This window comes from Musca domestica, unplaced genomic scaffold (genome assembly GCF_030504385.1).
Source record: "Musca domestica strain aabys unplaced genomic scaffold, Musca_domestica.polishedcontigs.V.1.1 1, whole genome shotgun sequence".
In the NCBI taxonomy this organism is placed as follows: Eukaryota; Metazoa; Arthropoda; class Insecta; order Diptera; family Muscidae; genus Musca; species Musca domestica.
Genome location: NW_026712114.1, coordinates 51507965 through 51526511, shown reverse-complemented (window position 1 = coordinate 51526511; position 18547 = coordinate 51507965). Strand labels below are relative to the sequence as shown.

Genomic DNA, 18547 nt, shown 5'->3' with positions numbered 1-18547 from the left:
GGGGTACTGTTATAAGGGGGCTATACGAAGACGTGGACCTGCACAGACAATTTACTGTCATAGGATGAAGTATCCATTAAGAACTTCAAATACTAAATTTGAAACTTTTTCGGTGAATAATGTCGCTTAAATCACCAAAATACCGAAAAAAGGGAGGTACCATTATATGGGGCTATACCAAATCGTGGACCTACTTGACCCATTTTCAATACCAAAAGTCCTACAGACATAATACACATTTGAGTAAAATTTTATCAACCTACTTCATTTCGTTCGGAAGCTAGAGTGATTTCCACAGACGGAAGGACATCGCTGAATCGACATAGAATTTTATTCTGATCAAGAATATTTATACTTTGTGGAATCTAAAATGTATATTTCAAGGTGTTACAAACGGAATGGGAAACTTAATACACCCTCCATACTATTGTGGAGGGTATAATTAAAAAGTTAATCAACATTTTGCAAATGAAAACTCCTACGCTCCTGTTTTTTACTTTTATTTTCCATACGATTCCGCGTAAAAACACACCCCTCAATACAATTGTATTTGCACACAGATACAAATATATCCGCATACTCTGAGGCATCTCAAAACATAGTCGATGACTTCAAGACTTTATTATAATTGCAGACAACTAAAAAAAAAATAAAAACAACAACAAAGACGACAGCAATACTTCCCCAAAACTTTATGTACCGTAGCGTGGTAGTAGGAACTGGTTTCAAACTATCCGGTAAGAAATCACTCCGACAGACAACAGGTAACCTGAAAACCAAGCTGAAAAAACTAACCGCCAAAAAGCAATCGACCAAAAATACAAAACCTTCAGATACACCAAAGAAAGAAAACAACGACGTCGACGAAGACAACGACAACAACAAAAACACAAACAAAATTTTCAAGTTCAAGTTGTGGATAACTAAAAATACAAATAAAGGCAAAAATGAGGAAGTGCCACCAAAACATAAGGCCCGCACCTCCTCTTCACCCCAGACAAAAATACAAACAAACCAACTTTTTTGAAGCTAAAAAAGAAGAGGAAGAAAATAAGTCAACAAAAAACTGTTGATGACCAAAAAAAAATCAAACAAAACTAACAATAACTCAATCGGAAGACAATAAAAATATATGTTTTCGTACAAATAATAAAAAAACTTAACAACTACAAAACATAGAAGCCATGATAGGGTCTTAGTTGTAGACAAAATACCGCTCAATCAACAATAACTCGACCTTTTTTTTTTTTGTTGAGAACTTAGCACGACAATGTTTGCATAGTGTGGCCCCAAAAGAATGAGCTTTATGTTTATTTTGCAAAATATGATCTTTGGACTTTGTGCACACACACACACGCACCTATGGGTGGGAAGGTGGTTCTTCTAAGAAACCTATTTTTTGACAAGCTCATCTAATTGTGTGCCTTATTTATGTAGACAATGCCAGATGGTCGGGAAATTCGTACTAAAAGGCTACGAAAAGTACTAAAATGTGTAAACTTCTAAAATGGTACCATTTGTTATTATGTGAACGGATAGAGCTAAAAATTTGAAAATTGGTATGACTAAGTAAGTTTGATATATGAAGGTGGTTTTGGAAATGTGTACTAAGTGTGCGAATTGTACTAAATTTGGAGCCGTTTGGTATAGGGTGAACAGATGAAGCTGGAATTTTTAAATTTTCTATTGGGGTCCCCGTTGATTTTAGGTTTGTAATAAATAGGTGGTTTTGGAAATGTGTACTACAAGCACACGAAAAGTACTAACTAGTACTATATTCGTTACAGTTTGGTATTGGATGAACAGATTGTGCTTGAAATCTGAAATGTGATATTAGGGTCGCTGATCAGCTGTGTTCGGAAATTAGTACTAAAATAATGATACGAAAAGTACAAAATGTAACTAAATTTGGTATTAGGTGAAATTGAGATCTGTGTTGGTATCTGAAATTGAGTTGTGGAGGTGGTTTTGAAAATGTGTACTGCTGGAACCCTTAACTTTTATATTGAGGTCTCTATTGGTACCTGGCATTGAGATATGGAGGAGGTTTTGAAAATGTGTACTATAGTTCTTCGAAAACTACCAAATTTTCCTAATTTTGGCATTGGGATAGAGCTGATAACGTGCAATTTTATATTGCGATATCTGCTGGTACCTAGGATTGAGAGATGAACGATATCTGGAATTGAGATATGCACGTGGTTCTGGAAATGTGTACTACAGGGTTCGACGGACCCATCTGGTAACGCCATAACTTTTGACAGAGATGTTACATCGCTTAATGACATACCGCGGGGTTCTACAGGGTTCGACGGACCCATCTGGCAACGCCATAACTTTTGACAGAGATGTCACATCGCTTAATGACATACCGCGTTTGAAGCGTCAGTCCAAGCAGATTTTTACCATGAACCAATATATACGCCACGCGAGCGCTCTGAAATAGTTGAAATTTACATTCAAGTCAATTGTGAAAACTCAACGTGCTTTTAAAACATTAAAAAATGTGAGAAGTGCGCCTTCTAAAAACACCATTAGGCGTTTATACGAAAAATATTCGACTGGTAAGGCTCTTTCTAATCCGAAGAGGCCATATAAAAGTCGACCAAGGCGATCGGCCGAGAATATCGCTGCCGTACGAGCCAGTGTTGAGAGGTCCCCAAGAACATCCCAAAAACCCCGTTCTCAGCAGTTGGGCATGGCTCGGTCCACTTTACAACGGATTATTCGCATTGTTTTGCATTTGTTCCCGTACAAAATTCAATTGACGCAAAGAATGTTGCCTGCGGACAAGCCTGGAATATCGGCAATCCTGTATAATTGTTCGAAAAGTACTAAGTGGTACTAAATTGGGTGAAGGGATAGAAATAAAATCCTGAAATTTGATATAGATGTCACTTTTGGTATCTTTGATTAAGACATGCAGTTGGTTTTGAAAATTTTTACTTTAATTTTTCAAAAATCACTAAGAGGCACTAAATTGGGTATTGGGTGAAGGGATAGAGTTGGAATCCTGAAATTTAATATGGATGCCACTGTGTGTGTCTGTTGTTGAAAACGCAAGATTTTGGAAGACGTTTTGGAGTAAAAGTAAACATTTTCCTATTATTCTTTCCGAAAAAGGGAAGACTTGAATGAAGTAATAAAAATTGGAAAGAAAATTTATAACGAAAAAATTGTGACAATTTATAACGAAAAATTTGTGACATTTTGAGTACTAAAACGGGCAAAGACGAACTATTGAAAAAAATTTAAAATGTTAAGGTGGACTTTTCGCTTACGAAGTAATGCTAGTCTATTAATAAAACATCTTTGTAAAAATACTTCCATACACTCCACATAAGATTGGTTATAAAAACTCTGTCTTTTGAATTAGCGATCTCCGATGTCCATTAAGGTAAATTAATAATATTTGGAATGGACATTTGTAATACTTCTAAATGTTTGGTATTGAAAATTGACTCGTTAGCCTTCCCCAAATACCAAATTTTATTTCAATTATAAATTTTAGTACGTATTTTCAAAATCACCTCCAAATCTCAGCCCTGAACAGTGACCCTAGTGCTATATTCCAGATTTCAAACACAATACTAAATATAGTACTTTTTGTATAATTATAGTTCACATCCAAAACTACATCTTTATTTTGAACTCGAACCACCAGCAGTGACCCAAACTAAAAGTTCTACCTTTGAGCTCCGTTCAAAATAAAATTGTACCAAATTTCGTATCATTAAGTACAGTTCTTACACTTAGTACACATTTCCAAAACAACCCCATTTTATGAATTCTACTATTATATGGGAGCTATAGCAAAACATGGACCTGCACAGACAATTTTCTGTCACAGGCTGTAGTATGCATTATGAACTTCAAATACCAAAATTTAAAACATTTCCGGTGAATAATTTTGCTAAAATCGTCACCGAATATCGGGAGGTACCGTTATATGAGGGCTATGCGAAGACGTGGACCTGTACAGACAATTTTCTGTCATAGGCTGTAGTATTCATTACGAACTTCAAATACCAAATTTGAAACATTTCCGTTAAAAAATGTCGCTTAAATCATTAAAGTACCGAATATAGGAAGTTGCTATTATATAGGGGCTATATCAAAACGTGGACCTGCACAGACAATTTTCTGTCATAGGCTGTAATATCCATTACGAATTTCAAATACCAAAAATGGAACAATTCCGGTAAATAATGTCGCTAAAATCATCAAAATACCGAATATCGGGGGACCGTTAGATGGGGTCTATACGAAGACCTGCACACACAATTTTCTGTCTTAGGCTGCAGTACCCATTACGAACTTCAAATACCAAATTTGAAACAATTCCGGTGAATAATGTCACTAAAATCATTAAAATACCGAATATCGGTAGGTACCGTTATATGGGGGCTATACGAAGACGTGGACCTGCGCAGACAATTTTATGTCATAGGCTGTAGTATCCATTATGAACTTCAAATACCAAATTTGAAACAATTCCGGTGAATAATGTCGGTTGAATTACCAAAATATCGAATATCGGGGGGACCGTTACATGGGGTCTATACGAAGACCTGCACACACAATTTTCTATCTTAGGCTGTAGTACCCATTACGAACTTCAAATACCAAATTTGAAACAATTCCGGTGAATAATTTCGCTTAAATCACCAAAATACCGAATATAGGGAGGTACCATTATATGGGGGCTATAGCAAAACGTGGACCTATATGACCCATTTTCTATACCAAAAGTCCTGCAGTCATAATATACGTTTGAGTAAACATTTATCAACCTACTTCATTTTATTCGGAAGCTAGAGTGATTTTCACAGACGGATAGACGGACAGCTGGACGGACATCACTAAATCGACATAGTATTTTATGCTGATCAAGAATATATTTACTTTGTGTGGTCTAAAATGTATATTTCGAGGTGTTACAAACTTAATATACCCTCTATACTATGGTGGAAGGTGTAAAAAGGCTTTGGTGCATCTATCATATACCCGATCGGCGACCCTTATTCCAAATTGTAAAATATATTGAAGCATGTAATTTTATTTTTTTCTTAAAGAATCTCTTTATTGAAGTTTTTTTCAGCTCAGGCATAGAAGTCTAAATTTTGATTCTTTTGAAAGGATTAACCTCATATATATATAAAAAACCAGTAAGGAAAGCTCAAAAGTCGGGCGGGGCCGACTATATGATACCCTACACCACTATGCATATTTAGTAGAGCTCGCGTAAAAAGGTTTATACAGGGCATTTCAGAGCTCTATGAGATATTTGGTACAAAATCAAAATCTATCTAATTCTATCGTGCATTTTACGAACTATAGCTATATCTGAACCGATTTTCACCAAGTTTTATGTATTTGATTCTAGGCTGAATTCGGTCAGATTTGCCAAAACCCAGGACATTTGGGCTGATATTGGACATTTGGTGCGCAATCAACACGAAATTGGATGAATATATAGGAGGTATATCCAAATCTGAACCGATATTTGTAAAACTGAAAAAGAAGATATTTCTTGGCTGCATCTGATACCAAATATTATTCTTGTATCGTACATTTTTCGAATTTGAGGGACTTAAAGTACAAATCGGATGAAAGGTATATATAGGAGCTATAGCTGTATCCGACCGATTTTCACTAAATTTGATGTACCAATATTAGCCATTTGCTGCACATTTAATCCGAAATCGGATGAAGATATATTTGGGAGCTATAGCTATATCTGAAACGACTTTTACTAAAATTGGTGTCCTTGCTTCAAGGCTGAATTTGGCCAGATATGCCAAAATTCATGCCATTTCGGTTGATATTGGCCATTTGTTGCACAATTAACTCGAAATCGAATGAAGATACATATGGGTGCTATATCCAAATCTGAACAGATTTTGAGAAAATTAAAAGCAACTTTTTTTGGGCTTTATCTGATATCTGGTACCAAATATCATTCCTGTGAAGAGTATATTACGAATGTAAGGGACTTAAAGAGCAAATCGGATGAAACATATATATGGAGCTAGAGCTATATCTGAACCGATTTTTACTAAAATGTGTGTACTTGCTTATAGGCTGGTTTCGGTCGGATTTGCCAAAATTCATGCCATTTGGGCTGATATTGGCCATTTGTTGCACAATTAACACGAAATCGGATGAAGATATATATGGGAGGCATATCCAAATCGGAACAGATTTTAATAAAATTAAAATCAACTATTTTTGGGCTTTATCTGATAACTGGTACCAAATATCATTTCTGTGGAGTGCATATTACGAATGTGAGGGATTTAAAGACGAAATCGGATGAAACATATATATGGGAGCTATAGCTATATCTGAACCGATTTTTACTAAAATTGGTGTACTTGCTTCTAAGCTGGTTTCGGTCGGATTTGCCAAAATTGATGCTATTACGGCCATTTGGTGGTCAATAACCCGAAATCGGATGAAGATATATATGGGAGCTATATCCAAATCTGAACCGATTTCGATAAAATTTAAAACAGCTATTCCTGTGCTCCATCTAATACCTGGTACCAAATATCACGGTTGTGGAGTGAACATTACGAACGTAAGGGACTAAAACACTAAATCGGATGAAACATATATATGGTTGCTATATCTGTATCTGAACCGATTTTCACTAAATTTGATATACTTGCTTCTAGGCTGAATTTGGTCCGATGTACTAAAATTCAGTCCATTTGGGCTTATATCGGCCATTTGGAGCACAATTAACCCGAAATCGGATGAAGATATATATGGGAGCTATATCCAAATCTGAACCGATTTTCTCCAAATTTGTTGTATTTACTTTAAGGCTAATCTCGGTCACATGTGCCAAAATTCGGGCCATTTGGGCTGATATTGGCCATTTGGTGGTCAATTAACCCGAAATCGGATGAAGATATATATGGGAGCTATATCCAAATCTGAACCGATTTCGATAAAATTTAAAACGGCTATTTCTGTGATCCATCTAATACCTGGTACCAAATATCACGGTTGTGGAGTGCATAGTAGGAATGTGAGGGACTTAAAGATCAAATCGGATGAAAGGTATATATGGGAGCTATAGCTATATCTGAACCGATTTTCTCCAAATTTGATATACTTGCTTCTAGGCCGAACCCGGTTGGGTGTGCCAAAATTCAGGTAATTTGGACTGATAGTGGACATTTGGTGCTCATTTAACCCGAAATCGGACGAAGATATATATGGGAGCTATATCTAAATTTGATCCGATTCTCACCAATTTCAATACGGTTCTTCCTTGGGCCAAAAAAATATTGTTTGGAAAATTTCATCTCAATCGGATAATAAATGCGACCTGCATTTTGTTCACAAGAATACATGGACAGACGGACGGACGGACGGACAGACGGACGGACGGACGGACAGACGGACGGACATGCATAAATCGACTCAGAAAGTGATTCTATGAAGGTTCTCAAAAGTAACTATGGGTCTATCTCGTTTCCTTCTCCATGTTACAAACAAATGCACAAAGACATAATACCCTTACCACTATGTGGTGTAGGGTATAATCATGTTCAGGAGAATATTCAGATTGGTGGACATGGTATAATCTAAGTCATAGATCTCCGATGTCCCATTATGGATTTGTTAAGTAAAAACCTTTCAAATTCATTCGCCTAGTATTTTACACGTTTGTGTTTATTTATTCGTATGGCTTATGAATAAACAAATAAAATGTTGTTTTTGAAGAACTCTTTTTGTTTTCTTTGTAAAGAGACTTGAAAAAACACCTCTTGGACTTTTGACCAACCCAGAACTGTGCAAATAATGCACAAAGTGTTTTTTTTTTCTTTTTCAAAACCAAATTGAAGCTCATTATAAAAAAAAACAACAATGTATATGACATTGGCATAAATTGATTACAAAGTCAACATTTTTTAATAAAACAAAAAAACTCAATGTTGCAAAATTAGTCCAAGAAGAAAAATTTCCAAGTTCAGGTGATTTCGTCGGGCAAGATTGTCATCATTGTAATTGTTGTGAACCAACCAACTAACAACACAAGACCTTAACCCAAATCGAAAGATCTGAGGGGAAATTTATTCGGCCAATGTAAGGGCTTTGTTTTTATTTTGCCATTGACTGAGAACCAAATTTGTTGGGTTATTATAAAAAAAAAAACAAACAACAAAAACAGCAACACAATTTTGATGATAATTAATTTCCAACACCTCTTTGTTTCGAGGTGTGAGACCTAAACATCGAATACACAAAGCATAATTTCAATTTCATTAATATCAGCATTATCATCACGCTACTCTTACACACATAAACAAGATTTACGCTTTGCATAAGAAATGAAAAAGTTCGACTTAAATTCTGTTCAATTAAAAAACCAACGAATTAAAGAAATCGTATTTTGTCTAGTTTGAAAAAAAACTTGATTCTATTCGGATATGATGGTTCTATTTTATGTGGAATAATATTTGTTTTTTACCAAACAAAACGTGTTCCATTTATGTGAAAATCTGGATTTTTTATTTTGTTCAAAAAAAAAAACAGGTATATGCAATTAAAATATAATGGCTAAAAAATTCTAATAATCAAATAATTAGCTCAAATATTTTCAAATTAAACAAAATCCTGTATGGAACGGAGAAGGAATATTTTAGTCGTAATGAATACCAGTATACCGGTTCTAATAAAATGACTGAAATTAGAATATAAGCGCATTCAAAAAAGGTTGAAATTGCAAATGTTTTGGTATTATAATTAATAATATTAATTACTCAAGTAAACAAGTATTAATCGGCCTATGACTGCACATATAAGAAAGGCTTTGAGCTATTTCTACGTATATGAGCCTGTCTCTGTATGGCGGTACTAATTAATTGAATGCATAAGAAAAATGTCATTCCAAATATGGAACGCATGCAGAAATCCTTTCCGGGGTCCCACTGCCAATAAATTAAAATGTCAATGCCAAAAGTATAAAACAGTCAGAAATGTATCCATTTCGAGGAAGCCGGACCCAAATGCACCCATAAAGTGGGTCCCTTTACTGAATGTAGTTTTAAAATTTTGAATCTAACTAAAAGATCAAGTACATAGAAAAGTCTAGTTAAAATCGTTTTCTTTTTATACCCTTCACCATACATAGCATTAAGTTCATCATTCAGTTTGTAACACATCGAAATAATCATTTTAGACATAACAAAGTAAATATATACTATTGATCAGCGTAAAATTCTAAGACGATTTAGCCCTTTGCATCTGCCCGTCTGTTGTAATCACGCTAGAGTCAAAACTAATTAAGATAGGACACTAAAATTCTGGACAGATTTGTCTGCAGGCAGGTCAAGTTCGAAGATGGACTATATCGGTCCACGATAGCCCCCATACAACGGTACCCCCATATTCGGTATTTTAATGATTTTAGCCACATTTTCAATGGAATTGTCTGAAATTCTACACAAGGAGTTCTTAATGAGTACTTTACCCCCTGACAGGGAATTGTCTATATAGGTCCACGATATCGTATATCCCCCACACAACGGTACCCCCGATATTCGGTATTTTGATGATTTTAGCCAAATTGTCTGAATTGTCTGAAAACCCACACAAGGAGTATCTTGTGAGTACTTTATCCCTTGGAAGAGAATTGTCTATATACGTCCACGATATCGTATGTCCCCCATACAAAGGTACCGCCATATTCGGTATTTTAATGATTTTAGACACATTTCTCAATCGAATTTTCTGAAATTCTACACATGGAGTTCTGCGTGACTTTACCCCCGGAAGAGAATTATCTATATAGATTTTATCTATTTAGATTTTTTTTATGATTTTAGCCACATTTTTCAATAGAATTGTCTGAAAATCCACACAAGGTGTTCCTTGTGAGTACCATAACCCCTGGAAGAGAATTATCTATATAGGTCCACGATATCATATGGCCCCCATATAACGGTACCCTCCGTTATTCGGTATTTTGATGATTTCAGCCAAGTTTTTCAATGGAATTGTCTTAAAATCCACACAAGGGGTTCCTTCTGAGTATTTTACCCCTTAGAAGAGAATTGTCACTTTTTTGTACAACACCCATATAACGGTACCACCAGATATTCGGTATTTTCGTGATTCTTGCAACATTATTCACCGGAATTATTTAAAATTTCGTATATAAAGATCGGAACCGTTACTAAAGCCTATGACACAAATTACTTATGCAGGACCACGTCTTCGTATAGCCCTCATATAGCGGTTTTTATTTGAGCGGTATTTTTGACTGATTTTTTTTGAAAGCTTTCAAGTTTCTTCCAAAAAATGGAGCGTATAAAAAGTTCGGTCCTTAGCTGCTTTTTTACTTGTTCGTGTTCACTTTCGTATTATCGTACAAACATAGCCCAGGCAGAAGCGATATTGAAATCGGTACTAAAAACCAAATCCACTGTAATAGATAGAGCTAGAATTCTGATATTTAAAATGAGGGTAGCTGATGGGGTGTGGGATAGATGTACCAAACGGTTTTTGGCAATTCTTAAAGTACTAAGTACTACCAAAACACTTAATTTGGTAGCATATGTCATTATGCGAACGAATAGAGCTAAAACCTTGAGAATTGGCATAAAAATTAAGGAAATTTGAAATATTGGTATTGGGGTCATTGTTGGTGGGTGAGAATGCGTTCTACGAATATACGAAAATTGCTAAATGGTATTAAAATTGGAACGGATAGTAGATGAAATCTTAAATATGACACAAGGGTAAATGAGAAGGTCAATTGAGAATTGCAGCTGGTTTTGGAAATACGTACGAAAAAAGCACGAAAATTACTATATGACTAACTTTAGTGGTTAGGAAAGGAATATAGTTCGATCAATAAAATAGCAATCCTATTTTGCAATGGAGTTGATATATAGAGGTGGATTAAGAAATACGTACTAAAAAGTACCAATAGATATTAAATTTGATATTTACAGGGTGAGATGAAAAAACTGCAACCAACTTCAGACTGCTGTCATTTGTAAGCCACTCGTCCGACAGCTGTTAAAATTATTCCAGTAACATTGTTTACAAGCGTACAAAAGCATTTTGTTGAGAATTTTCCAGAAAAAAAGTTATTCGTGTCAAGTGATATTGTGATTTCTTTATATTTGTCTGGAAAACCAAAAGTGGCTATCGTTAGAGCACTCCAGCATTTAAATGTGAACACATCTATTGTGTCTCGTACCATTGTTTGTTACCCTGATACTGGTAGCGTAGCCCGACGTTAAGGAAGTGGACGGATAAAAAACAGTAACATCAGCAGAAATGGTTCGAAAAGAAAAGAAGCGACCTGATCGAAACCCAGTGGCCGGAAAATGGCTCGTGAGCAGAACATATCGCAGTATTCCATTCGGCAAAAATGAGCTCGGGGTAAAGCCATTGAAATTCCAAAAAGTGCAAAAACTTACACCGCAACAGAGAGAAAATAGACTCAAAAGAGCTAAAGAGTTGCTTCGCTTGGCCGAAAGTGGTGAACTGCCGAATTTGGTTTTCTCCGATAAGAAAACATTCGTTGTTCATCAGTTTTTAAACAAACAAAATGTTCGTGTTTACTTGCCAAAGAGGCCAGCTGAAAATGTGTACCTTCGGTTGGCTACCACAACTCAAGCGCCGGCCATGGTGATGGTGTGGGCCGCCATAACAGCCGATAGTCGCTCTCCGCTCGTATTAATCGACCGTGGCATCAGAATAAATCCCAATATTATTGCGAAAACATTCAGGAGGGTACATTAAAGCCTTGGGCATGCAAACATTTTGGCAGCAGACCTTGGACATTCCAACAGGACTCAGCACCATCGGACTTAGCACGCGCCACCCAAGAAAGGTTAAAAAATGAAGTTCCTCGCTTTATTTCCTGTGCACAATGGCCACTAAAATCTCCTGATACCAATCCGTTGAACTATTATGTCTGGAGTATTTTGGAAAGCAAGGTTGGCACTAAAAAATACCAAAATGTCGATACCTCATGCAAGCGCTTCGCCGGGAATGGGCCAAAATACCGCTGAGCAACATTTGGGCAGCGTGTGACGGTTTCATTGGCCGTTTGAAAGCCATAATTCGTGCCAAAGTAGACCAATTCGAAGAAATCTAAACTTATTCTTAAATTTGATGCTATTTCCGACATTTTTTGCTTTCATTAAAAAAAAAATTTAAAAAAAAATGTAAAAATTATGGCGTTTGACTTTGTTCACGTTATTTATCTCACCCTGTACATACATGTAGAAAAATGTAAGCGCCATTGGCGGCCATTTCTGCTTGCTTTCTCTTAAATTTGACTATAAGATTTATTAATTCCTTGGTTGTGACAATGGTTTTCTAGTAAAAATTAAAAAAAATGTAGATACACATGCACATTCTGCAACGAACCTGTTGTAGCGACTTTCATTGAAATTAATAATATCTTGCTATATTTTTGCATGTGCCAATGTCTCGTGAATAACCTCATTTTCTACTTCTATAAAAAAATATCTGTCATCCACCTCCATTTTCGAAACACTTCCTATACAATTTTGGTTGGTAGTAAGATTTAGAAAGCCAAATAATTGTCCGTTGTCATACGCAATATTCAATTAATGATTTGCATGCACCAACACAGACATATAAAAAAGATAAACGTCAAACGAAACAGCTGATAAGGTGTTCTCCAAAATGCGTGCATGGCATAAAATCCATGTGGCGTGTAAACAAGACAGTATTTTATTAAATAATAATTTAGAAGAAACTCTCTGCATGTGAGGTGTTTTCTTTTCTGCTTTTCAAAACTATTCAAATATGCAATAGCTGTCGTAAACGCTCTGTATGGATGTGTAAGTAAATGAATGCATCTCCCACCATAGATGGGGAGTGTGTTGTACCGGTTGCCGGTTATATTGACAGTCATCACTTTGAAATAATCTAAAGCAATTTGATATTTATGCAAATGTTGCAGTTAAAAGTAGTTATCTTAAAATTTATTAACAATTCACGACACTTCACAGCCCAGAGAGAAAAGGAGAAAGAGACGGAAAAACGACGCAAAATTTAAAGATGATACAAACTAACAGTGGTTATCTCCCACGCATATAAATGAAGATACTCATACGACGCTACGTCTTGCATACGTTATGAATTTGCATGCGTCGCAAGATATACAACAATGGCGATGGTGTACTGTCACTAGTTTATTTTGGTTTTTATGTTGTTTTTGCGTAATTGTCAAAACGTCGAAACTAAATTTGGAACAAATATTGAATTTGTTGATGTTGCCGAATTCATCGGGGAGGGTGGTGCATTTTTTTTGTTCAAATGTATTACAAATTCAAGCACTTATGTATGGATGTAGGTCTCTGTTAAGTAGGTTTGCGGGCTGACTTCAATTGAACAATTCAATTGCAAGTGAATGGATTTTAATTAGGTAATGAGGAAACTGAATAAATTAATACTACAATGTTTGTTTTTTTCGGCCTTGCTTTGATTTTTGCATCCGATTTCCATAAACATGGGCAGTGTGAAAATAGAATTGTTCGCTTTGGAATTTTGTCCATTGCGTGTGCACACATGCACACTTACAAAATATTCACATAAACTGGAAGTTGAAAACATAAAAACAGGAACTGCTTGTGGCAGCACCTTTTCACGTTTTCATTGCACTGACATCTACGCGTTATCAAAGAACTTAAAATCATAACAAATCATTTTCAACGTAGTTGGCAACGCATATTAAGTTGCAGGGTTACCTGCTTGTACCATATTGTGAATATGAAAATGGGATGTCGACAATTTCATTTCGTGCTGCACAAACGATGTCGACAACAGACGACACGGTTTTGTGATTTTGGTCGTGTGTTTAAAAAAAGAAAGAAAATGAACGATCGATAAACTTCCAACAACTCCATAAAATTGTTTTCGCAGTATTCGACGAATCGCGCTTAAAAAAAAAAAAAAAAACACCACAAACGAGAATATGCATATACGCTGTGCGCGAGAAAAATCAAAAATTCTGATTTTGCTTCATTCGTTGTAGGTGTGACGCATACATAAAAATGTTCACTAACACCACAAAATACAGGTCATGCATTTTGACGGTGTACGGGGCACTTAAGAATAACTATTTTCGAACTACCAGCTGATTACAATTGTTTACTAAGTGTACCCGACCTCTACCCATTTCGTGTATGTATTTTTTGTTTTGAAAAAAATAAAAACAAAATATTTTCAAAATAACTATTGAAAAAAACATATTTTGCGGGTGTTTTGAATATATTAATTAGTTTTGCAATATTTTTGAAAGAAATCCAGTTATTTCATTTTAAAAATATTAAATGTATCAAATAATCAACAACAGCTTGTTGCATATAATTTTTATTAATTCTAACAGGAAGCGGGTATATCCTCAGGCCTGTTTTCTGTAGTAACCTATTTCCAATTTTTTTTAATATACATTCGACCCATGGTAGAATTAAGAAAATAAAGTATTTACTTATTATACCCTCCACCATACTATGGAGGGTATATTAATTTTGTCATTCCGTTTGTAACTCCTCGAAATACTCATGTCAGACTCAACAAAGTAAATATATTCTTGATCAACGTAAAATTCTAAGACGATTTAGCGATGTCCGTCTGTCTGTCTGTGTGTCTGTCTGTCTGTTGTAATCACGCTATCTTTCAAACAAATTGAGATAGAAGGCTAAAATTTTGCACACATGTACATTCGGTATTTTCAAGATTTTAACAGAATTTTTAACGGATTTTTTTTTTGGAAATTGTCAAATTTTTACCAAATGGTGGAGGGTATTAAAAGTTCGGCCCGGCCGAACTTACAGCTTTTTTACTTGTTTCCCCTGACAACATTTTCTAAGCGGACAACAGATCATTAAGCTGGTCTCGAGAAAAGTAAAGAAAGACAATATTTTCCCTGTTCGATTCAAATCAATTGATTCAAATCCAATTCAAAATGCATACGTTTTTGAATTTATAGAGCGACAAAAATGATGCTGACCCTTTTCCTTCCAGATAAATCTAAAAGTAGAAAAATATATTTTATTCGGAAATATTTTGTGATAAAATGGAAAATATGAATGAAAAGTGTTGAATTATTGGTAATAAATTCCCTTGAAAGGAATATAATAATATTTTCTTCTCATGCCATTCTAAATTTCAGCTATTTCCTTCAATTTTCCAAATATCAAAAAAAAAGGTTTGAATAGTTTTTTTTACATAAGATTACTTAAGATGCACATTGTAATAATTTTGAGATATTTTTTATTGTTAATACAAAGTACATTAGGCAAAAAAACAGAGCTTGTCGATATTCATACTCAATTGCCATATTGGACACTTTTATTGCCTCAAAGCAGGCAACCCTGTTCAATAACTTCTGGCAACACCAAAAATATGGGGTAAATCTACTTCTTCTTGCCTCCTTTTAACAACACTCACTTTAAGTTGATGCCCGTCAAAGTGAAGTAAACAAGTCAGAAAATAACAACACAACAGCCAAGCCAGCCAGAGAGCAGAAAAAGCAGTAGCAGAGAAATTAGTGTCGATAGAACAGAAAACAAGAAAAAGTCTCATAAAATAATTAACAAATAGTAATTATTGCTAAATAAATACTCGTGGTTTATGGGCAAAAAGCAATGAGAAATGAAAATCTCACAGAAAATTGTACTAAATGCAAATTAATTACAAATTAAAAACGAACAAAAGAAAATCGATACAAACAAATTGCAACAGGGCTGCGGCAGCACGACGACAACGGGTACGCTAGAATTACCACAAAAAACGGAAAAAACATGTCTCAATGGCCTATGATTATGGGTAAACGAAATCAAGAGGCCATGTCACAAATGAATGCCTGGATAAATGGTGAGTTAGTACAAATGGTGTTGAGTGTTAAAAAAATAAATAGGATTTGGAGAAAAGAAATTCTACATATTTACACACACATGCATTAGATGCGAAAAACTGAATATGCAGCAACAATGCAATTATCACTTGAGAATTCGAGACACCACGAACAAGCTACTACAGTGTTATGGCATACAAAAAAAAGAAGCTTGACGTTGTCTCTGTAACAATCAGACGAACCTCCAGTATTGCCCCATTAGCAAAAGTACAGACAAGTGCCGTGCTACAATGTGAAACGACGTCGTTGTAGGCGCCAACGTTAACATTTATGCCACCATTATACATACAGACAGCCAGTCAGCCAAGCAACGACGTCAGAGTGTTGTAGCATTTTTGCTTTGTGTGTGGAAGGGGTGGCCAAACATATTGCCCCCGCTGCCCTCACAATCAACTACGTCATCATTTGCTATTTTGTCTCGTGTGCTTTTCTGTTTTCCTACTCATGGAATTGTACACAACAAAGAATACTGTTCCTTCTTAGTCCCCTTCTTTTATTATTGATTTTTTTTTCTTTCATTATTCTCATCCATGCCATGCCATGCTCCATCCATCCATCCCTCTTGATGTTTTGAATGTAACGTAATTTCATTCAAAAAAAAAAAATAAAATGAAGAGAGAAAACGGAACAAACAACTAGAAGGAAAAAACAGCTGCCTAGCCAGGCCAACATCAGCGCCATCCCCACACCTTTTTTACCACTTCTTTACTTGGGATATGCAATTTTTAATATTTTATATGGTTTCAAGTCAAATAAAGTTTTAAGGGGTTTGTTATTCTTGTTCTGTTCTGGCATACATGCCTTTTCCCTCTGTGCGCCATTTAGTCGGTCGGTCGGCCGGACGACCCGGCGTATGGTGAAAAGTGTGCTCTTGTTTTGTATTGGATATGTGCGCTAACTATGGCTGGATGGTTGACTGGCTGGCTATGGCTTAAGTATACAAGAATATCATCATCATCAACTAGGAACATATGCACACCACCGTCTATCTATCCGTACACAAATGTATTCACACATAAGAGTCATGCATATCTCTAGTCCAAATCATACATTGATGTGAATGAGGAAAATGACAAAACAAACACAGTTGGAAATGTGTAATGCCCCTCTTGATATGTTACAACAGAGTTGTAGTGCAGAATATGAGGAAAGTTATGATTAGCTGGTTGGAAACGACTTTTTAGTTACCCTAAGTGGTGAGTAAGGGATAAAAGGAATAAATTAGCAGTGAAAGGAGGCTAGTGATTAATTACCGTGTAACGGATTTGGAATTTGATTTCAGAATTATTTAAGATACAAAAAGCCCTTACAGTACAATAAAAAATATTGTGAAAGTCCTAATTTTCAGTTTCATGCGGACAATCTGGGAGTATTTCTTGTCATTAACAATGATTCTGTCCTCCATTTTTTTTTACCATGGAAAATAGGTTTCATTATGGATATGAATGTCGAAAGCAAATAGTCGAAAAATAATTTTCACAGGAATAAATATGTATAAGTCATGAATAACCCTGCTTTGAGGTGCAATATGTATATCGAAGTCTCCTACTATTGATCATTCTGTTTTATCTCCTCGAAATAATTACTTTAGACCTGTCTGTGTATCAAGCTGTTTCGAAAGAATTGAAATAAAAGGTAAAAACGCATGTGTATTTTGTCAGTAAGTTCGTAATTGGGTCATGTCAGTCCACGTCTTCATATGGCACCCATACAACGATATAGCAACCTTCCGATATTCTGTATTTAAGCCACGTTTTTCAATGGAAGAGTAAAAAAATTGATGCTTGCAATAGATAACAAACACTGTCTACCTTGGTCCTTGTTTACGTATAATCCTGTCATAGCGTCATCTCCCGATATTCTGTTGATCCTAAGCACTTTTTCAAAGGATTTTTGTAAAATTAACTTTTAGAGTTAACACGTTTACTAAAGCTTCCTAATTATGGTACCTCCTGATATTCGATTTTGAAATTATTTAAACCTCATTTTTATACTTTCCTCCGGTGGCAGAACATCGTCTATGAAGGGCCAATTTATACTATATTTGAGAATTTTAGACACATTTTTCTACGGAACTGTTTCAAATTTCATATTCGGTGTTGACTATAAATAGCAACCACTGTATTATCCATACGTTCATGTTTTCTTATGACTCCCGATATAAAGGTACCTACCGAAATTCGGTATTTTTATCATTTTAACCACTTTTTTAATGGAATTGTTTTACATTTTGAACTTAAAACTCGCAATAAGCTGTTCACGTTTTGGTACACACTCCTTGGTAATTTTAAAATTTCAAATCTTTTTATACGATTTTACGACCCAATTGATACTCATATATTACATTAAGGATTTTATTGTTTTAATGAGTTTTGATCTTGAAATTATTATTCGGAATTGACTTGTCTAATAAATTTGAATTAGAAGCTCAATAATATACAGATATAAGCATGGAGGGGATTTTCAGCTTCTAAGCTATAACATCTACATTTTGCTTTTTTCGATAATACGCCTTTTATATGACCTATAATCGATGGAGCTGGCAATGTAAATGGCACGTTAAATGAAAATATGTTGGATATACATCCGATATTCACTATTGCATCCAAGCCCCCCATT

At 35.3% G+C, this 18547-nt stretch overlaps 2 protein-coding genes across 3 annotated transcripts in view; one reads left to right on the top strand and one right to left on the bottom strand.

Annotated features, from left to right (window-relative positions):
* The window catches only part of LOC101897822 (transcription factor IIIB 90 kDa subunit), an 85791-nt gene that overhangs the window by 48461 nt on the left and 18783 nt on the right, over nucleotides 1-18547 (bottom strand). The gene's annotated exons all lie outside the window — the stretch shown is intronic.
* Nucleotides 1-18547, top strand: part of LOC101897360 (BTB/POZ domain-containing protein 6-B) — a 33997-nt gene that overhangs the window by 1764 nt on the left and 13686 nt on the right. The window contains exon 1 of one of the 2 annotated variants that reach the window (XM_005188218.4): nucleotides 15507-15888. The exons of the other annotated variant lie outside the window; for it this stretch is intronic. Coding sequence (XP_005188275.2) covers nucleotides 15816-15888 — 73 coding nt within the window. The 5' untranslated portion in view covers nucleotides 15507-15815. Of the gene's footprint in view, nucleotides 1-15506; nucleotides 15889-18547 lie in introns of those variants that run through there. 2 annotated transcript variants of the gene reach the window in all.